Below are 22545 nucleotides of genomic sequence, written 5' to 3' on the forward strand. Positions count from 1 at the left end.
TGGCTTCTCATCTCTTTCTATAGTGTCGATGTAGTCAGTGTGCTCCACTATCTCGCTCTGGTAGATAGTGTCCACAACAAGACAAGACAATTGACGATGATACCGATCAAACGCGTGTGCAGATTGTAAGAAATTCTGACTATAGATACCACCATATTGCAATCATTTAATTGTATCCTTCGTCATGCCTTTAAGTAGAAGGGGCGCAATTGTATATTATATTCTATCAAAATGCAAACCTTATTTACAAGGTTTGTCTTACAATTAAAGTTTTTATCTTATCGTTACACTCAATGAGTCTATAGATTATTTACTTGTCTCTAGAGATTATTTACTTGTCTCTAGAGATTATTGCACTTGTGCTTTACCCTACAAAGTTCTTACTGCTAAATCTACAAAGTCTACGACATTCCTATAAACTCTATATATATGTACCTTTATTGAGGCCCCTTAGGCCGCTTGAACATTAGGCTATTTCATTCTAGTTCTTTTGCATCAATTTCTTATAACCTTTTTTTCCTGTTTCAAAGGGTTTTTACAAGTCTACAATATACGTCGTATTATTTCAACAAAGAAACATAGAGACAAATATTCTTCCCATTCTTTTTACTGTTCCTCCTTTGTTTTAAATTCCTCCTATTGATCCTCTCTTACTCTTGTGTACTACTACTTAATTGTTATTTGGAACCCATCTCTTGGGTGAAACTGTTTCTTTGCATTGTCTTTATAAAGGTTGCATTTTTGTATTGCATATAAAAATATACCAATTTGGAAATTTTATTAATAGAAATGATTCAATCGATGCTTCTTTTATACCATTGTGAGACGTTTTACCGGGGAAAAGCTGACACTTTGGTGGTAATTTGTTTTGTCGGTCACAGTTGGTAAAAGGGAGGGGAGGGAAGGTATTCACCCGCTAAAAGAGAGCTTTTGCTAGGCTAAGGAGGATATATTGTTACAGTTTTCTTTCAAACTTGTTTTTACATTCATTTGCTTTGCCTATTTTTGGTTCCTTTGCTTTGCTTATTTTGGTTGGTTGCTTTGGCGTTGAAGGACTCATTTAAAACCTTTGTCGATTAAGGTTTTAGCCTCGGTTGCATACAAAGCTCAACATAAAAGAGGTTCAGTTGAGCACGGAACTATCTCGACTCAGTTCGTGGTTTTCAAACTTTATCTAAAACAACACCCGTATAAAGGGCACAGTTGCCACACCACAACGAGATCTTACACCTTTAGGCTAAGTTCATTCCACTTTATACCACAACGAGAAACCTATACCTTTAGGCTAAGTTCATTATCTTCCATTCCTGTTCCACTCCTTTTTACTTTTTACAGCAGGCACACTTTAGTACCCACTACTCACACTCACTCACTCCCCAAATCTGCACCGTTAGGTTACTATAATTAGTAGTATCATATAATTTGTCACTAGCTTTCTACCAATAAGCAGCATGATGATGATGTCTCAAGCTACTCCAATTTCAACCTCAATTGGAACAAGTTTTGGTAATACACGGTCTCAATATTTCCCACAGCAAGAACAGCAACAACACTCCTTGATTGCGACTGCTGACGAAGAGGCTCAAGATAGGCTTAACAAAAGGCATTCTACAGAACAACCAGCGGTACCATCGGCGGCACCAGCACCACAGCCACCACAGCCACAACAAAAGAAAATATCTCTGAGACATCAAAAAAAGCTATTACCACTTATCATTGATGTAGCATTAGACACTAATGGTAAACAACTATACCAGGTTCACGAATCTTCCAAACTCATTAGAAAAGAAATGCCTAAATCTACAAACTTTTCCTTTTCTCACCACGATTTCAATGGAGAAAGGTTTTTCAGTAATAGTAGGAGCCCTTTTGTTAAAGATGAGGAGGAAGAAGAAGAAGAAGGAAGGATGATTCTGAGTAGGAAAGTTACAAGGACTTTGTCCCCTTCAGATTCAAAACAGAAATGCTTTCTTGATAACGAGGAAGTATATAAGTATGATGAAGAGAGCTTAGAAGAGGACGATGTCAATAAAGAAGAAAGCAAAGGGGAGGCAAAAAATGTGACATTTCGAGGAGAGAGTTTATTTCACGATGATAATTTCTCCAGCTGCTCGTCACAATTGCCACTGCAATTTAGAAACAATTACAACGCCAAAGACAATGGTGGTGGTGGTGTTGCTAATCAATACTTTGATCAAGAAGTAAAAAATATGAATTTGGTTGATACTGATCCTTGCTCCCCTGTGCATTCGAAGATTGTAGATACCGATATTTGGTCAGATGATGTGGAGCAAGCATTTGGACAAGTATTACGGATTATTCCCAAAAACGGGTTGAACAAGATCAAGATAGCTGGTAGATCATGTGGTAGAAACGAACTAATTTCCGATTACATTTTCAACAAGACTGGTAAATATAGAACAAGAAAACAAGTCTCTTCACATATACAAGTTATTAAGAATTTAGAACAAGATCACGAAATAATAAAGTTGATCAATGAGGGGCCAGTGTACCCCACAAAAGAAGATCAAATCAGAGCAATTAATAGGTTTGAAGAGATTTTTTCAAAGATCAATTTGAACAAGTCATTGGGATTTAGTAATTCAATAAGGAGGAAAAGCAGTGGAGATTTCCATTTACAGGCGACAAAAAGAGTAAGGCAAAAGAGTTGTGTAGGAAAAGGAAAAGGAGGAGGAGGAGGAGGAGGAGGCAGTGGTAGTGATTATGGTGTAAACAATCCTTTGACCAGAATAAGTTTTGAAAATTTTTTCATGTCTGTGAGTAATCGATTCTCACCTAATCCGATTGTATTGACAATCCAACATAACCAACCTGCACACGAAGTTACGACATTAAAATTGAGTAATGATGCCATATTATCGAATAACAGTAGGTTTCCCTGTTTAAGTGATTTGAAAAATTGCTCCCACGTGCCAATTATACATAATATGGTAAAGATATACCTACCCGCAGACTTGCAAATAAAAAACGAAATGGAGATTGAGCTTAGATCAAGTTTTAAGCTAAAATATGAAGAGAGTGATAGTGATACATTGATACCCTCATCGTCACGAAAGAAAATTATTTCTACTTCAAAAGCATACAGTTCTTTTACTAGTATTTATTCATACGGAAAACAAATATGGAAACTTGATGAGAAGGCCAAAATACACTTGAATCAAGATTGTGACTTTCTTGTCAAGTTTTGGAAATTTTTCTTCTCCACCATGAGTGGGAAAAGCGCTTCCGGTGTAGCCTTGGCTGTTAAGGGAATTACCATCAGACAAATCATATATGAGGTTGATGGTGGCAAAAACCAAAAAGAAGATACAAGTGTGATATCTAAACTAAGGATTAAAATGGTTTTATTATGGGAGTTTGCTAAAGTTGACAAATTGAAAGATGCAATTACCGCAACTTCCAGGTTGATTTTACCAACACTGCCAAGCAGACTGCATAATGATAATAATAATAACAACAATAGCGATGACGATACCGCCATCACTTCTTCGAGCGAAAATGTAGCTCCACAAGTGCTCGGTTATTCTCAACAAATGCAACAACAGATCCAAGCCGATGGTACTATTCCAACTCCTATATCTATTGCTGCTTCACAGATGGAGCTTGGCCATTCAACAACCGCTGTTGCTTCTTCTGCTACAACAATTTCCACTTCAATTAACTCTAACTGTTCCTCACTGTCTCCCATATTTAAGAATAAGAGATCATTATCTACACTGCCTCAGACAAACCATCAATCAGGAGCAGGAACATTCATGTATTCCCAACAACAACAACAACAACAACAACAACAACAGCAACAACAGCAGCAGCAACAGCAACAACAACAACAACAACAACAGCAACAACAGCAGCAGCAACAGCAACAACAACAACAACAACAACAGCAACAACAGCAGCAGCAACAGCAACAACAACAACAACAACAACAGCAACAACAGCAGCAGCAACAGCAACAACAACAACAACAACAACAACAACAATTACAACAACAACAACAACAACAACAACAACAACAATTACAACAACAATTACAACAACAATTACAACAACAAGAACAACAACAACAGCTACAACAGCTGGCTATATCTCACCATTTGAATGGGCAATATCCAAAGTATCAGTCTGCATTTCTACAAAATCAACGACAACAGCAAAGTATGCAGCAGAATTTACTACAACATCAGCAACAGCAACAGCATCATCAATCGCTTGCACCGTTTGGTACTTCTCCCTCATATTCATATATAGCTCAACCTACGGCAAATATGAGTCTATTTATGTTTACCCCAACAGACAACGACGAGGCTTGTAATATTTCAGAGACGGACTCTCTTGCCGCAGTGGCCATCACCGGAAATCAAGAGGATAACTATAGCGGTACGTATTACGCTGCTGTTACAGAGCCTGAATTTTATTAATGGAGTCAAGAGAGAAAAGGTACAACCGCAATCATTATATTAGCTGTATACCCCACATAGTAGTTTGCTAGCCTGAGTCATGGTTTTTACTTTATTAGAGCTTCTTTTTCTATACATTAGATTGTTTACGTTTTTATTTTTTTACTTTTGAATCAGTGATGCAATAACTTTTAAGGATTAAGGGTAATGTTTTTTATGAAATAATGATGGCTTCATCAAAAACTACGTCACACTACCGAGCAGAGCGAGATAGTAAGCAGCACTTACTAGCTGTCATCAACATTATCGAGCAGAACGACTACTCTCTATTAGTCTCTCTCTTCTCTTTATCAACTAGACTCATTTCACTTGTCTAGTCTCATTTCATAAGTGATTCTGTAGTGTTTTTTTCTTTTGAAAGTATAATAAAGGGGTTGTTGGGGGCTGTTAAAAAAACCCCCTTCAAAGTTTTCTCTTTCCACTAGCGGAGTTGGGAACAACGCTAGTGAGGAGCTAGCTAGTGGAGTAGATTAGATATACTAGATGATAGCGGAGCTCGTGGCTCCACTAGTATCAGCCACAGGTCCAAACTGACAGGGCCCAAGTTTCCTTTTCAATTTCATTACTAATGTCGCAAATCATTCTATATCTCATGTCGTACATTTTGTTCAATGTCGTATTGTAAAATTTCAAATGTCGCTCCACACGAGCTCCATTTTTTTTCTTCAATTGAGCACCTCAATTTGCGATGAGGTAGATTTAATGTAATATACGCTGTATATTGTGTGCTTTGGCTTTGGCTTTGGCTGCTTTTGATATACACCAGTGCACGTGTATTGTACCAAGAGGTAAGATAAAAATTACAGTAGAAAGATGGATCAGAAGGTTATTGGAATTTTGGGTGGTGGCCAACTAGGCCGTATGATTGTTGAAGCTGCACATAGATTAAATATCAAAACGGTTATACTTGACGCAGCTCAATCGCCAGCAAAACAAATCAATGCTTTAGACGATCACGTGGATGGCTCGTTCACGGATTATGAGTCTATTGTCAAACTAGCTGAAAAAGTTGATATTTTGACAGTAGAGATTGAGCATGTTGATGTAGATGCCTTGCAAGAAATTCAAGTGAAATTTCCTGAAATTGAAATTTACCCGTTACCTGAAACTATCAAGTTGATTCAGGATAAGTATTTGCAGAAGGAGCATTTGGTTCATCATGGTGTTGCAGTTACACAATCACAAGCTGTCTCTGAAAATACCAAAGAACACTTGACCAAGATTGGAGATGAGTATGGGTATCCCTTCATGTTAAAGTCGAGAACATTTTCTTATGACGGAAGGGGTAATTTTGTTGTTAAGGACCGATCTTTTATTCCACAGGCTTTAGAGTTTTTAAGTAATCGTCCATTATATGCTGAAAAATGGTGTCCATTTACCAAAGAGTTAGCAGTGATGATAGTTAGATCTACTGAAGGTGAGGTTTTTTCATACCCCACTGTTGAAACGATTCATAAAAACAACATTTGCCATTTAGTATATGCGCCAGCAAGAATAACCGATACATTAGCTCAAAAAGCACAGATTTTGGCTAAAAACGCAGTAAAGACTTTCCCAGGGTGTGGTATATTTGGAGTTGAAATGTTTTTGTTACCCAATGGAGAGTTGTTAATTAATGAAATTGCCCCTAGACCCCACAACTCGGGCCATTATACCATCGACGCTTGTGTCACGTCACAGTTTGAAGCTCATGTTCGAGCAGTGTCGGGATTACCAATGCCCAAAGGCTTTACCGATTTCACAACAACGATTACAAACGCTATTATGTTGAATGTATTGGGAGATAAAGAAACAGCAAATAAGGAATTAGAGATATGCCATAGAGCCTTGGAAACTCCGCACGCTTCCGTATACCTCTATGGGAAAACTACTAGACCAGAAAGAAAGATGGGTCATATAAATATCGTGTCTTCATCAATGAGTGATGTTGAAAACAGGTTAGCGTATATTATGGGAGAAGCCTCGAGATTGCCGCAACATTCTGAATCCGAGGGAAAACAAGAAAAACCACTAGTTGGAATAATCATGGGTTCAGATTCGGATTTACCAGTAATGTCTGTTGGTGCGCGTATATTAAAGCAGTTTGGTGTGCCTTTTGAAGTCACTATAGTAAGTGCACACCGTACACCACATAGGATGGCAGAATATGCAGCAAATGCACCCAAGCGTGGATTGAAGTGTATAATTGCCGGTGCTGGGGGTGCTGCTCATTTACCAGGTATGGTTGCTGCAATGACACCATTACCTGTGATTGGTGTACCTGTCAAGGGGTCGACTCTAGATGGTGTTGATTCGTTATATTCAATTGTACAAATGCCAAGAGGTATACCTGTTGCTACTGTGGCTATTAACAACAGTACCAATGCCGCGCTATTGGCTATTAGGATATTGGGATCCTCCGAGCCTCGCTGGTTAAACGAGATGAGTACATATATGAACACTATGGAATCCGAGGTTTTGCTCAAGGCTGAAACTTTGGAAGATATTGGGTACGAAAACTATCTTGCTGATAAGTTAAAAAAAGTATAAAAGAGAGGTGAAATAGTTTCTAGTTGCTGTGTATTTCTGATCGCTGGGTTTATCAAAAAGTGGTAAAAGACTTGAAGTAATGTATAAAAATTTAGAATGTTTAAAGAATTGAAATGATATGCTGGAGAATTGTTTTAGGAACACTATCGAGCGACACTTTCGAGCAGAGCGACACTATCGAGCAGAGCGAGATAGTGTTATAACAAGCTAGTGAGTACTGGTCCGCTATCGAGCAGAGCGAGATAGTGTTATAACAAGCTAGTGAGTACTGGTCCGCTATCGAGCAGAGCGAGATAGTGTTATAACAAGCTAGTGAGTACTGGTCCGCTATCGAGCAGAGCGAGATAGTGTTATAACAAGCTAGTGAGTACTGGTCCGCTATCGAGCAGAGCGAGATAGTGTTATAACAAGCTAGTGAGTACTGGTCCGCTATCTCGCTTCGCTCGCTAGTGTCGATAGGTGCTAGTATTTATAGGCAAACACCTTTAATATATAACTTTTTGGCTTTATTTCATGGTCTTTTCTCTAGGGGATTGAAATTTCATGGTGGCAGGTAGTGATGGCAGGTAGTGATGGCAGGTAGTGATGGCAGGTAGTGATTGCAGGTAGTGATTGCAGGTAGTGATGGCAGGTAGTGATGGCAGGTAGTGATGGCAGGTAGTGATGGCGGCCAGTGTGCTCTACTAGCTCGCTTCGCTCGATAGTGTCGGTGGTAGTGAGTACTGCTCCACTAGCTCGCTTCGCTCGATAGTGTCGGTGGTAGTGAGTACTGCTCCACTAGCTCGCTTCGCTCGATAGTGTCGGTGGTAGTGAGTACTGCTCCACTAGCTCGCTTCGCTCGATAGTGTCGGTGGTAGTGAGTACTGCTCCACTAGCTCGCTTCGCTCGATAGTGTCGGTGGTAGTGAGTACTGCTCCACTAGCTCGCTTCGCTCGCTAGTGTCTGAGGGGATTAAAATTTCATGGTCTTTTTCTTTACCTTATTTTTGAGTTTGCTCTGTTTATACCTCTGCGAGTTTGAAGCTCTCCATCCCGATGTACTTACTTTGGGTTTCTCATTCAGATTCAGATCTGCAACGACGTTTGTATCCACATCCATGGACTCGTTTTCCTTTTCTTTATTTTCCTTCTTTTCCTTCTTTGCCTCCTGTGCCTTGGTTTCCCCAGCCAACTTCTCAGCTATTCTTTTACTTCTTGCATCTACATATTTAGCAAATTCACCTTTACGTTTAACCGACTTTGCTTGTAGCTTAGATTTCGATCTTAATGATTTGGCCATCGCTGTGATACCAAAACTCTCTGACTATGCAATCAAGACAATGTTATAACCCCCAAAAAAGTTAATGCTAGAGATTCAAACGAGATAAGATGAGATGAGATGAGATGAGATGAGATGAGATGAGATGGGGGATGAGATAAAATGTCGTCAGTCACGTGTAACCTCGCAACAATCAGGGTATAGCCCATTCTCCCTTTCAACAAAAAAAAATTACCTAAAGAAGACGAAGAGAGAGAAAAAGGCTCTTAGTGAGTGTGATTAGACCCAATCCTCAATAGTTAAGGTCATCTTTATTTCCGCGCAGCGCACAGTGAAATTCTAGCTGGCATTTTTTTTTTCAAATATTTGAAATTTTATATCAGTAAAAGTTTGATTAGGGAGAGGATTCCTTTTATAGGTAGAATACAAGTGGATTAACAGAAATGTATGTCATGAGATTGGAGATAATGATGAGAGGATAGTTTATGAAGACGTGGTTTAAGGGAGAACAAGGGTTGAGGAAGGAGGAGGGGGTGTTCTCAAGGAAGAACAAGGGTTGAGGAAGGGGGAGGGGGTGTTGTTAAGGATCTTGATGAGCAATAATAAGGATCTTGATGAGCCATATAGGAAATCTTGATGAGAGAGCAATGGCAACGAGGAAGCAGCAGATTTGAACCCCATATAGCTATACAATCTTGAGGCTATATCCCTTGTAGAAATTGTGTCTTTGAAGCCAGTAAACGATTGCTTTATAAACTAACCCAAATTATCCTTTGATATCAAAGTACCACCATACTAACAAACTTTTCTTTTTCTTCTTTTTAGGGCTAATTTAAGAACGCAAAAGAGACTTGCAGCTAGTGTCATTGGAGTTGGTCAAAGAAAGATTTGGTTGGACCCAAACGAAACTGCTGAAATTGCTAGTGCCAACTCAAGACAAGCCATTAGAAAATTGTACAAGAATGGTACTATTGTCAAGAAGCCAAACACTGTTCACTCCAGATCAAGAGCAAGAGCTTTGAAGGAGTCGAAATCTCAAGGTAGACACATGGGTTACGGTAAAAGAAAAGGTACCAAAGATGCCCGTATGCCACAACAAGTTCTTTGGATGAGAAGATTGAGAGTTTTGAGAAGATTATTGGCTAAATACAGAGATGCTGGTAAGATTGACAAACACTTGTACCACAACTTGTACAAAGCTGCCAAAGGTAACACTTTTAAACACAAGAGATCTTTAGTTGAACACATCATCACCGCTAAGGCTGAAGCATTACGTGAGAAGGCATTGAAAGAAGAGGCAGAGGCTAGAAGAGTTAAGAACAGAGCCGCTAGGGAAAGAAGACAACAAAGAATCAATGAAAAGAGAGAAGCTTTGCTTGCCGAAGATGCTTAAGAACTTTGAATTTAGCTTTTTGAGGTATGTGGCAGAGGTGGATCACGATGGGCGGAGATTGGGCATTTTAGAGATGATTATGGATCAGGAAAACAAGAAATGTTCAAGACAGGTCTTTGTATTTTATAGTTTATAAAGAACATGATATATCGTTTTTTTGAAGAGAATCAGTCGTGTCCAGATATGGTGAACCTCTAAGTTTATCTTTAAAAATACAAAAGGAATAGTAAGTACTAGTCCAATGTGTGGTGTTACACGCGTAGGCAAGGTTCGTATAAGCTACGTAGGCAGCTTCATAGCTACATAGGCAGCTTCATAGCTACGTAGGCAGCTTCATAGCTACGTAGGCAGCTTCATAGCTACATAGGCAGCTTCATAGCTACATAGGCAGCTTCATAGCTACATAGGCGTTCTTTGAGTTTGACTGGAAATTTTTCAAATTGGTTTTTTATGCGCATCTCATCGCACGGTGAATTTTTCAAAATTCACCTTGTGATTGTACATCTTCACCACTCAAACAAGAGGCATTTGGAAGATGAGTAGGAGGCTAGAACTATCCGGTCTAAAAGATAAGATTGCCAGTAAGTTAAATCAACAAAAGCTAGGGAAGAAAGAGGGTAAGAAGAAAGAGGTTGAGAAGAAAGAGGGTAAGAAGAAAGAAGAACAAAAGTCTAGAGGTTTACATAGTAGTCAAAAGAATGATGGTACTGTCCCTGCTGATGTTGGCAAGAAAGGGTCACTGACGAAAACAAAGGGTAGAGAAGAATATCAGAATACGCTACGTCAAGAGGCTTTTTCATTGGGAGCCACTGAGGAAGATTTTGCATTGGTGAAAGGAATAATGAGCGATGATGATGATGAAAAGAGCGAAATTGAGTTCAATGACGAGTCTGACGTTGAAGCATCGCTCAGTAAAGATTTGAGTACATTTATGAATGGCATAGGATTAGGTAATAGCGAAGTGGCTGTTATTGACGACCATGAAGCAGAAAAGGAAGAGAAAAGGTTTGATGAGGAGAGTCAAAAGGAAAATGACATTGAAGAAGAAGAAGAAGAAGAAGAAGAAGAAGAAGATGGAGAAGATGGAGAAGACGATAGTGAAGAATTGGCACCAGCAGAGGAAGACGTTTCAGACTCGACTTTGGAAGAAGAAGATGCTCCAGAATTGATAGAAAATGATGGTGATATAGCCAAAGAAGCAAGATCGGATGCCATTGTTATCAAGGAAGCAAACTTGAGCAATAAAAAGAAGGAGAAGATGAAGGAGAAGGAAAATGATGAGATAACAGACTTTTCAACTGTTTCAAGTGAAAAATTATTGATTCCTACCCAGTTAGAGTGGTACAACATTTACCCTATTCCAACAGTACAACCCCCAAAGTTAGATAGATTTGGCAGAGAAAGACTTTTAGAACGAGCCAAGAGTACTTTGGAGAAAGAAAACAAAACCTACTTGGAAGAGTTTGCGTCTAATAATTCTCAAAAGAAGTTTTTGTCTCAAATATTAACAAGCGGTACTTTAAATGATAAGATTTCTGCATTGACCTTGTTAATCCAAGAAGCACCTTTGCATAATCTCAAGGCATTGGACACTTTGATAGCTTACTGTGATAAAAAATCAAGGACTGCTTCTTTGCAGTCGATTGCAGCGTTAAAAGATTTGTTACTCAATGGATTATTGCCTGATCGTAAATTATTGGCATTTGACAAACAGCCCTTAAAAAAGGATGACACAGATGCCCAATTGGCAGTGTACTACTACGAGGATACCTTAAAAAAGACATACTTTAAATTGATTCAAATTTTGGAAAAGTTATCTCAAGACTCAATTGTGCATGTACGAATAAATGCATTGACTCACATTTTTGATTTGTTGAGCTCAAAGTCGGAGCAAGAAGTGAACTTATTGAAATTGGGAGTAAACAAGTTGGGTGATATCGATAATAAAGTTGCCTCAAAAGCATCTTTCTTAATTTTACAATTAGAGCAAGCTCATCCTGCAATGAAAAAGATTATTACCGATGCTGTGATTGACGTGATTTTCCAAAGCAACAATAGTGACCATTCGAGGTATTATGGTGTCACAACACTCAACCAAACAATTATCACCAGAAAGGAAGAAGAATTGGCAAATACATTGGTCAAGACATATTTTGCATTGTTTGAGAAAGTCTTAGTTGAAACCGGCTCTTCAATAAGAGAAGAAAACCAAGCATCAACTATAGGAAAGCCAATAAAAGGTCGAAAGAATAATAGAAAAAACTTTAAAAAGGGCAAAAAAGGTGGGAAATCTGTTAAGCTTGATGAAAAGACTGAACAGGATATCATTGAGGAGAAGAATTCCAAATTGTTTTCTGCTTTATTGACAGGGTTAAATCGTGCCTTTCCATTTTCAAATTTGCCTAATGATATTTTCCAAGCTCATTTAAACACCTTGTTCAAAATCACACACAGTACTAATTTCAACACTGCAATACAGGCATTGATTTTGATTAACCATATAGTCACACAGCAAAAGTTGAACTCGGATAGATATTACAAGACATTGTACGAGTCTTTGTTAGACTCTAGGTTGGTAAATACTTCGAAACAAGGAATATACTTGAATTTATTGTACAAGTCTTTGAAAAACGACAAGGACAATATTCCAAGGGTTTTGGCTTTTGTCAAGAGAATTATGCAAGTTATTGCACATTGGTTGAATGTTGGTGCAATATCTGGTATGTTGTTTTTGCTAATGGAATTGTCCAAGACAATACCAGAAATTTCCACCTCCCTCTTTAGGTCAGGTGAAGCAGTGCTACAAAAGCAAAAATCGGAAGAAAGCATCCCATCGAAGGAGCAGGAGCAGGGGAAGGAGGAAGAAAAGGGGAAAGAGCAAGAAAAAGAGCAAGAGATAGCGCATGATTCTTATGACCCCAAAAAACGTGATCCACAACATGCCAATGCCCTCAATTCCTCTTTATGGGAACTCAACCAATTTGTGAACCATTATCATCCCACAGTTGCCATTTATGCGGAATCATTTATGAATGGTACATCTCAGCCGAAACCCGATTTGGGATTATACACACTTGCCCACTTTTTGGACAGGTTTGTTTATAAAAATGCCAAACAAAAAGCACAGACAAAAGGTTCATCTATTATGCAACCTTTGGGAGGTGTACACACAGGAGATTTATTAGTCAAAGCAACAAACACTTTGAATAAGGATTTGCCTGCAAATACAGAAAACTGGTTGGACAAAAAAATCACTGACATCAAGGCCGATGAAAGATTTTTCTATGAATATTTCACAACTAAAGTTAACAAGTTGAAAAATAAGAAAACTGAAAAAGCGAATGAAGGGGTAGACGAGGAGGATATTGATGATGATGATGATGGTGATATGGATGATGATGCTGTATGGCAAGCATTAGTGAAGTCAAAACCAGATGTTGAAGATATATCTGATGATGATGGACAATTTGATTTTGATGAAGCAGATTTCTCAGATTTGGATGATGATGATGAACAAGAAGAAGAGCAAATAGAGGAAGGCGAGTTTGGAGATAACGAATTTGACCATTCGTTTGATTTGAAAAATCCGGAGGTTTCTAAGAAGACCCAGAACGAAGATGACGAGGACGAGGACGAGGACGAGGACGATGAAGCAAATTATGATTCCGAAGATGAAGAAGACAATGAGATCTTTAATATAAACAATGACGACGAATTATCGGATTCAGATGTCGAGTTACAAATGTTGGGAAACGGTGAGGACTATGAAGGTGATGAATCGAGCGAATTTGATGTGGAAGAAGAACAAGAATCAATTACAGAAGCTTCCAATCTAGGCAAGAAACGAGCAAGGTCGGATGAATTGGAACACGATAAGAGCAAGGACAGCAACAACAAGAAGAAATCAAAACATCAAAGATTAAAAGACCTTCCGCTATTTGCATCTGCCGAAGATTATGCACAGTATCTTGAGTAGACAAGGGTAGACCTTTTTTTAAGTAATATTGAGTCAAAACTATCTTGCACATCTGGAGATATGTCTTATCAAAGACTGACGGATGAGTCTTACTGAGTGTTTTGCTAGCTTATCCGATCATCCAAATATAAATTTACAAACACATTTTTCGAGAGGGTCTTGATTGATTCCCCACCCCTCCTCTTCCCACAAATAGACGTATACACATAGATGTAACGATACGCGCACTTCTCAACATACCTCTGTAAATAGAAGCGAGAAGCTTCATGCTGGCTTGAAACCGTCTCACCAAGCTTTAGTTAATAGGTTTACAAAAGAATTTAAAGAGTTTCAACCAAGAAATGGCCACAAGCATTCAATGATGCCATACGGAACCAGTCGTAGATCGCAAATAGAACATAATATTAAACGAATGATATAACATTAGGTAAACGCTTGATTTCCGTATCTTCTGTTTTGTAGGCTTTGGCTTGCTTATTAGGCTATCGAGCAAAGCGAGATAGTCTATATTTACTCTCTCCATCTACACTCTCTATAGACTATCTTGCTTTGCTCGATAGTCTATACCTACTCTCTCATTGCTTTTTAGTTTCAATTATTAGTTTATTCTTTTTCTTGCCCGTCTTTCTAGCTCAAATTCCAGCTTGATCGGAAATATGAGAAAAGCCTCTAAATTGTTCTTGCATTTCCGAAGTCAAGACCGTCTCTACTGGTGTCAACCTAGGGGTTTCGGAAGTGAATTCTTGATCAAAATTGGAGTAATCATGCTCAGATTGTATTTCTGGAATATAAGGAGGTGGTACTCGGCAATGGAAGACATCGTCGAAATTGACGTCTTGGAAATATGCATGTTCCATAATTTCTTCGGCATCTCTGGCACCACTACCTAATCTTAGTTGAGGATCTTTAGTTAAAAGTGCTTGCAAGACCAAAACGGTTTGTCTTGATAAACTAATTGGGTATTTGACCTCATCATGTTCTATGGCATTAAAAATATCGTCTTCATCGTCACCTTTGAATGGAGATTGACACAAAAGCATTTGAAATAACAAAACACCAAAGGCCCACCAATCAACTGATCTGTCATATTGCTTTCCTGCAACAATTTCCGGAGCCATAAACTCAGGGGTACCACAAAACGTTGAGGTGGTACTTTGATGCCACATGTTTTCCTTGCACAAACCATAATCACCAATCTTTATGTGTCCTTTAGTGGTAAGTAAAATATTGTCCAATTTAAGGTCACGGTAAACAATACCATTGTCGTGAAAGTATTTCAAGCCTAGTAATACTTCACATGCATAAAACTTGGCTCTCTTTGCATTGAATCTATTTTTTTGAATATGCCACATCAAATCACCACCTGAGATATATTCCATTACAAAGTAAATTCTATTTTCGGTTTGAAAACAGCAGTGTAAATTTAACAAAAATGGGTGCATTTCTTTATTTGCCGTGAGGAATACCCGTTTTTCTGATTTGACACTTTCTGCCTCGTCGTTTTCAACAATAAAGTCCTTCTTTAGCACTTTGATCGCACATAACTTTTGTGTATGTCTTGATTCCGCCAACATGACTTTTCCAAAATTTCCTTTACCTAACACAGCCAAGAATTGGAAATCATCTAATCCAACTTTTCTTCTACGGCGCTTAGACTTGACGGATTTGGTTGTTGCAGTAGAACGATCATGTTGATGCTGACTGTGATGATGACGCTGTTGTTGTTGTTGTTGTTGTTGTTGTTGTTGTTGTTGTTGTTGTTGCTGCTGTTTATTTTCTGCTTCTACTGGACTTGGTTGGTTTGCAAACGGATTCACAAGTTGCTCCTCCCTCTTATTTTCTACTTTCATGATTTGAGTTTGCATCTGATCATTATTGTAATCAAAATCGTTGAAATCATCATTTTTATTCCCTAAAGGTTCTTTATTGATTGTTTCTGGAGTTGTACCAACTTTATCCTCAGTAGTTGGTCCACTTTTACTGCCTTTTGCCATACGTTCTTTCATCAAACGAGCTTCGTCAAGGTGACCATACGTTGCGTCCATATGTGGTGGTTCCCTTTGCTCCTTCAAGTAGTAATCTGAACTAACAAGAGTTTCTCTTTCAGGTGCAAGGGTTTCAAATCTTGGCTCCTCAGAGGGTGGGCGCCTTCTACCTGCCCGAACCGTTGCTGATTCTAGAGGTTCTTGATCTATTTTTCGATTCGAGGTCGGTAACTTATGCTCATAATACTCCTTTTCATGTTCTTCGTCTGTTAAATAACGCAACGTTTCAGACGACTCCATTGATGGTTTACTCAATATGGGTGGTTTTGGAGGTAAAGGTTTCAAAGTCTGATGTTGCTCTTCCTCCTGAACACGAGTACGAGTGTAAGGGGAAGCCTGCTTATTGTTATTGTGTAAGAAATTTCTTTCCTGTGTGATAGTTTTGGCTTTCTTTGGTGATATCTTGGTTGATTTGATTGTTGCCAAGATTTCATTAGCCATTTGTAACGACATGCCGCACAAATCTGGGACCAAATGGGTACATTGGGCATGGCACATAACACCACACTCCAAACATTTTCTGACATTCTTTTTCCCCCAAGGTAAAAGATATCCACAATGGCAACACCATTTGGTACCACGGTTTGTTACGGACTCAAATCTATGTGGAATACGATGTTTCAACTGCGCGGCATCAAAGTCTGCACTAGACTTAGAAATACACTTGGTGACAACTTTTTGGTAACACTTTCGATGACACAAAAATTTACAATCCTGGCATTGGAACCCCGTATAACGCAAAAATTCCCCACAAAGGGCACAGCACATAATGTTATAAAACTGTTTTTGCACAAACTGGTGACCCTGTTGTTCAAAGACTTCCTCCTTCTTTTGACGAATAGCACCATGACGACCAAGGGGCCCGGTAAACTTTTTCCCCTGCGTGATTGCCTTTTCAAAGTTCAAGTTAATCATCATTTGCCCGCAAGGCTCCAAACTTAGCCATGTGTTTATCAGTATTTTCTGATTATCATTGGCCTCAGTGTCTGCTTTAACTGGCGATTTCAAGGGAGTGATATCGTGTTGAGAAGGAAGAGGTAATGTAGAGCCATAGCTGCTACCTAATCCTCCCCCCCTTGAGGGGGCGCCATTACGGTTGTTGTTGTTGTTGTTGTTGTTGTTGTTGTTGGAGCCACCATGCGTCTTTGGCAAGTTAGATGCTGGCAACCACCCATTAACTCCTTGATCCTTTGCAACTTTTTTCTTACGGATTTCTTCGGCTAAATCAAACAAGGAAAGCCAATTCACGGCTATGGGCGCATAGTTACCTCCCAGTTTGTCCATTACAGCCAACTCGATTTCATGACCTTTTTCAACATTGATAATTATTTCCTCAGTCCAGTTATCATTCTTTGAAGGTTTTGTACGCGCCTTCTCAACGTCATCGATTTTAATTATAACAATAGTTTCTCGCTTTTTAAACGCTGCGGTGGCCATATGATCAACATCTCTAACACACGTTATACAAACTGTAAGCTTACCACTTAATGGTTTTCTTGCATGTTTAGGAGTATCTATTATTTCAAAATCTCTATTGAAATCCTCCGAATTGATGTTGAAGTTCTGGTATTTCTTCAATGCCTTTTCCAATAGCTGGATTCTTTGGTCACTTTCGGCGCGTCCGCCTTCGGCAGCATTGCTTGAGGACTTGTCCCCGTCCATCAAGTAAAGATGCGAGATCTTCATATTGGCTTCGCGGTACTGGTTTTCCACCTGCAATTTGAACTGCAATTGCTGAATCATATGCTGTATCTTATGACCCAATGAAGGACACTCATACTTGATAAGATCAAGTCTTGAGTAGGACGGTTTATGCTCGGAGATTGTCGAGCTCCTATCGCCACCCCCTCCACCAAATGAACTTGTGCCATCTACAGTGTTCAACCTTTGCATCTGTCTTGTTAATTTATTCAACGATTCCAGGTAATAATCAATCAAAGTTTGTGACTCAATGATTTTGGACTTACATTTCTGGATGACTTCGGTATTTGTTGAGTTTTTCTTTACATCCTGATACCCTTGGATAATATTCTGCTCTATTTCAATTTTACCCTTAATATCCTTAATCACATCTTCCGGATTATTCGGAGTATGCCCCTGCTTCGGTGGTGACATTCCTCCTAATTTTTTTTTTTTATATTATCGATATTTTGGATATGCAAAGTAAACCACCTTTTAGAGTCAACCTAGCCAAAACAAAACCAAAAAAAAACAACCGTGTGCACCGTTTGCTTGTAAAACCAACCAATTGCAAATAATTCAACCTCTCACAAACCAGAACCTTGAACCTGTATCAACTCAAACTGACACCTAATACCAACAAAATTCTCGTAAGATTTTAAATCCTTCTGTAATAAAGAGTATTCAACAAAATAATAGTTGGCTTTATTATGAAATCTTTTTTCTTTTACTTTTTGAAGTTTTTTTTTTTGATTTTTGATCCGATTGATTTACCAATGAAAAAGAGAAGCAGAGATTGGAAGAGAAGGGAAGTGATATGATGGGAAAGGGAAGAGATGGTAAGTAACTATAGCCTGTTAACTGTAAACTGTAAACTGTAAACTGTAAAACTGAGAAACTGAGAAGCTGAGAAACTGAGAAACCGTGAAACCGTGAAACTGTGAAACTGTGAAACCGTGAAACCGTGAAACTGTTCTGTTTTACTGCCCAACTGCTCAACTGCTCAACTGCTCAACTGCTCAACTGCTCAACTGTTTTCTATTTGCTGTTACATTGGCAATTACAATCAGGTACCGGGCATGTATAATGCGTTGAGAACCATTCTTCCGCATGAAATGCGTGATAACAGTGATTGCAAGTTAAGCAAAAACTGAACCAGCTTCTAAACTTATCCTCTATCTTCTTTGATAAAGACAGGTTTGTGTCTATTTTCTCCATTTGTTGGATGTTTCCCAGATTGTCGGAAGAAACACCAGTACCTAACGACATCAAGCATATGGAACATCTTGGCAAAGGTCCACCGCAATGGGGACACGCATTTAATAGTGTGTTTTTTTTCCCGGTCGACTTTGAAAATTGCTTCATTAATACTTGGTTGAATCCAGCTTGTGCTGATGATGATGATGATGATGCTTTTGGCTTGGATATATTCTTATTGCATCGATTGCACTGTAAGTAAAATTGCTTGGGTGTAGCCTTGATAGTTATCAGTCCATTGAAAGTTTTAGAGAGCTTGGTACGAGCAACATCAAATTGAGCTCTCTTATTAAACAATCCCCACCTGTTCAACATATTGCGATAGAAATCTACCCAATGTTTGACTCGGTCGTCTGTGAAGTACCTGGGACAAGCAAAAACCGACATCAATGCAACCGTTTGCACATCGCTAGTTCTATCAACATAGTTTTGAAATAAATCAATACCCCTCGGTGTAATCCCAGTGAGAATCAAGCCTTCGATTTCTCCCTTGCTCACCATTGTATCAGCTATTCTGTTGAGGTAAACAGTTAAATCGCGATCAGACAAAAACCGAATGGCAACACCAACTCGCTCTCTCAAGGGCAAAGAGTGCTCATCCAAGACATCCCACCAATCATCATCAGCTATAAATGCAAATATTGCTCGCAAATAAGGATCGCTTAATTCCGATGCCATTTTCCTACACTGGTCTTTCCATGGACTGTTAACATGTGACCCTTTATAGGCAAGATAGCCCGCTACAGCAGTAGCCATTAATCGTTGCTTCTCTTTCTTTGAGTTAGCTAATATCTCAATCGCTTTAGGCACCTTGCCATGAAAAACCGCCCAACCAGCCGCCTTGGAAGTGTGACCCATCGATATCAATAATTGAAGCTTATCTTCAAATTCTGTTTCTGTCAAGTACCAACCAGATACAATCAAGCAGAGTTTTCGTTGCGCCTTCTTTTCGCTATCAGCTGGTATGCTAATACCCAAAAACTTTTTGCCTTTAGCTGCAATTATCGACTTTATTGCTTGGACATACCATGTCTCTGTAATTGTTTCCGAGACCGATATAGCCCTGTTTTGATCGTTCAAAGCTTGTGCGCCATTCCATATACCTTGAACGCCCTGATACCCCAAATCGATACCATCTGATATCATAGTTCCTTTCTCCAAAGCCTTTTTGGCCAAGCTAAGCCATTTCCAAGTGTTCCGCAATGCCAATTGATTATCATTCGGATCCAAATCTTCCAACACTTTGAAATTAGTATCGGGATCAACGCCATAATTCATCATAACTCGCTTTCTAATGGTAACACAAATATCGTTCCTTATTACATCATTTGGATCTAGAAGTTTACCAAATGCAGAATCATTGAATGCTTCATCGTTTGAAAATCCGCGATTGCGCAATATCTCTTCTTCTTCTTCTTCTTCTTCTTCCTCCTCCTCCTCATCATCATCTTCTTCTTCTTCTTCTTCTTCTCCATCCTCCTCCATCACGCTCAACTCGTCATTAACTGTTGCTGACACACCAGGTCGTATATTGTGGTTAGTTTTTCGTCTTCTCCTTAATTTCTCCTGTAGAGATAATTTGGATAAGGAGTTTCCATTATTTTCGTGCATAGTAGTAGTAGTATTATCATTGGTTTCTAATATGTAATTGGTCAGGGTTCCTTCAGGACCTGCAATGGAAAACTCATTCAAAGGATTAAAACTAAATCCTTCAACCGACTCGACAACTGGCATTCTAAAGACAGTTCCTGACTGCCTCATGCACACAAAGTTTGTCGAAGTGTGAGATGTGATGTCTGGAGAATAATCAAACGAAACTACTTTCTCGTAATCTGTCTTATTATCGAGAACCATGGACACAAAAACAGAGTCCTCATTGCTTTGATATAGTTGGCAAGATTGTTGTTTCAAATTATAAAGAACTGAGTCCTCAACTGCCTTGTTGTTGTAGTCTGATGGGGTATTATCGCTCGCTGGTACGATGCTCGTGTGCCATCTTCTAATCAAATCACCATTAAAAATCGCAGCAAACTCACCTTTTCTTATGGAAGAATAGCGAACGCAAGGATTTTGAATCTTCCGAGCAGCCGAATCATTAAGCAACTTGTTGAATTGCAAAACAGGTGTCTCTGTAATTACCGCACTATTCCCAGATGATGCAGTAACGTTCATTCTCTGGTTACCTGTTAGTTTCCTGTGGTCCCAAATTGCTAAAGACCCATCTTCACTATAGGATTGGAAATAATGAGGCTGTAATGGATCTACCATTAGTCCCAACGTATATTTAGTTGCCATTTGAAAAATTGGCTGATCAGCTCTCAAGTCAACTTGTCGTAAAAATTTGTATGATCCACATAATATGTTTGTTTCCTTGTCTGGAAGAAACGTCATAGACAATACAGCCTCATTAGGCAAATAGGAACCTGTTGGTTTTTTTTGGTGTGAATTACTATCGGTGGTTGATGTTGATGACGATGATGATGGATTCTTGAAGCAGTTTTCAATATCCCAAAATTGCAATGAGTTATCCTGTCTCCCCTTATCAAACCCTGCCACAACCAAATTTGACCTATTGAAAGATATTGCATTACATGGCCGATTTTGCTTTGGTCGTAGATTCAAAGTAACCATGCCTGGTGAATTTATATCAAATACAGATACTGTTCCCCCCATTGATCCTACCCCAATTATCCCCGGTGTAGAATTCAAATACGACAAGCACAGTATGTTTTCAAATCCCTTTCTTGACCGAAGCTGTATCATTGAGTTTGACTCAATGCCAGGATCCTCGTGGTTTGTCTGGTATAAGATCACCTCTGTACCCAGCGGCATCACCGCTATAAATTGCTGCTCATATACATCATCCCAATCAAGTGCCCTTACGATTGACCCCATCATTGGTCCATCAACACAAAATAACAAGAAGAAAGAAGAAGAAACTGAAATACAAGGCCCTCTCTCTTCGTTACTGAAGAAAGCTTCATCTATTCAACCATCTCCCACCTTTACTGAGTAAGGTTCCCCATGAAAAATTGGATAATTGGTAGTGCTCCATCACTAAAATGAGGTCACGTGATAAACCTCTTTCGTCGAATGCTCTTCAATAAGAATATACTGGGTGGGGGGGGGGAAGAGCCTGTCTACGTTGGGGGAAGAGCCTGTCTACGTTGAGGGAAAAGCCTTTTAGCATAGACTGGGTTTATTGTCACTGTTGTTGCAAGTGGGCCAAAAGACATAACAAGGGGCATCCACCTTGTTCATCAATAAGTGGACCAATAGTGCTGAGTAGTGAGTACTGCTCCACCATCTCGCTTTGCTCGATAGTGTCGTCATCAATAAGTGGGCCAATAGTGTCTGTGTAGTGATTACTGCTCCACCATCTCGCTTCGCTCGATAGTGTCGTCTGTGTAGTGAGTACTACCACCATCTCGCTTCGCTCGATAGTGTCGTCTGTGTAGTGAGTACTGCCACCATCTCGCTTCGCTCGATAGTGTCGTCTGTGTAGTGAGTACTGCTCCACCATCTCGCTTCGCTCGATAGTGTCGTCATAAATAATTGGACCACCAAAATTAATTACAACTTAGTCTACAGTGCTCATCTATCTTGCAAGGGTATTATCTGCGTGACTTTCTTAATAATTTCATCTATCTTGCAATGGTATTCTGTGCGTGACTTTCGCTTAAAATACATCTTGATAATCTCATCAAACTGTCAATGTAACATAATGCATTAATGAAAATTGCGATACAACAGCTTTGCTAAAGGTTAACGGAACTAGACATATTTTCTGCCCCACTTATTGGTAAATTGTTCAATATGTAAGGAGCTAAAGTAAAAAAAAAAAAATAAAGGACAAAAGAGCCTGTTTCTTTTTCTTTCAGGTTCCGTTGTTTTAATATTTTTTTGTCTCATTTCCGGTGTTGGTGA

General features: G+C 39.1%; 6 protein-coding genes across 6 annotated transcripts; 4 read left to right on the forward strand and 2 right to left on the reverse strand. All coding sequences in view use genetic code 12, as the record gives it.

Annotated features, from left to right (window-relative positions):
- Nucleotides 1-1451: 1451 nt before the first annotated feature.
- On the forward strand, nt 1452-4442 carry TEC1 (transcription factor TEC1; the record flags this gene model as incomplete). Its single annotated transcript, XM_049322081.1, has 1 exon — nt 1452-4442. One exon carries the CDS (start codon nt 1452-1454, stop codon nt 4440-4442), a length of 2991 nt encoding a protein of 996 aa, XP_049181907.1.
- An 852-nt stretch (nt 4443-5294) lies between these two features.
- On the forward strand, nt 5295-7010 carry ADE2 (phosphoribosylaminoimidazole carboxylase; the record flags this gene model as incomplete). Its single annotated transcript, XM_049322082.1, has 1 exon — nt 5295-7010. The coding sequence occupies one exon, from the start codon at nt 5295-5297 to the stop codon at nt 7008-7010; it is 1716 nt and encodes a 571-aa protein (XP_049181908.1).
- Nucleotides 7011-7961: 951 nt separating this feature from the next.
- On the reverse strand, nt 7962-8288 carry KGF56_001006 (uncharacterized protein; the record flags this gene model as incomplete). The annotated part of the gene is made up of 1 exon (XM_049322083.1): nt 7962-8288. One exon carries the CDS (start codon nt 8286-8288, stop codon nt 7962-7964), a length of 327 nt encoding a protein of 108 aa, XP_049181909.1.
- A 464-nt stretch (nt 8289-8752) lies between these two features.
- RPL19A (60S ribosomal protein eL19) lies at nt 8753-9660 on the forward strand (the record flags this gene model as incomplete). Its single annotated transcript, XM_049322084.1, has 2 exons — nt 8753-8763; nt 9093-9660. 2 exons carry the CDS (start codon nt 8753-8755, stop codon nt 9658-9660), a joined length of 579 nt encoding a protein of 192 aa, XP_049181910.1.
- Nucleotides 9661-10195: 535 nt separating this feature from the next.
- On the forward strand, nt 10196-13636 carry MAK21 (RNA-binding ribosome biosynthesis protein; the record flags this gene model as incomplete). Its single annotated transcript, XM_049322085.1, has 1 exon — nt 10196-13636. One exon carries the CDS (start codon nt 10196-10198, stop codon nt 13634-13636), a length of 3441 nt encoding a protein of 1146 aa, XP_049181911.1.
- A 632-nt stretch (nt 13637-14268) lies between these two features.
- On the reverse strand, nt 14269-21516 carry KGF56_001009 (PKC1; the record flags this gene model as incomplete). The annotated part of the gene is made up of 2 exons (XM_049322086.1): nt 14269-17753; nt 18621-21516. 2 exons carry the CDS (start codon nt 21514-21516, stop codon nt 14269-14271), a joined length of 6381 nt encoding a protein of 2126 aa, XP_049181912.1.
- Between the last annotated feature and the right edge of the window lie 1029 nt (nt 21517-22545).

Source organism: Candida oxycetoniae, assembly GCF_023343755.2.
Source record: "Candida oxycetoniae strain CBS 10844 chromosome Unknown scaffold4, whole genome shotgun sequence".
Taxonomy (NCBI): Eukaryota; Fungi; Ascomycota; class Pichiomycetes; order Serinales; family Debaryomycetaceae; genus Lodderomyces; species Lodderomyces oxycetoniae.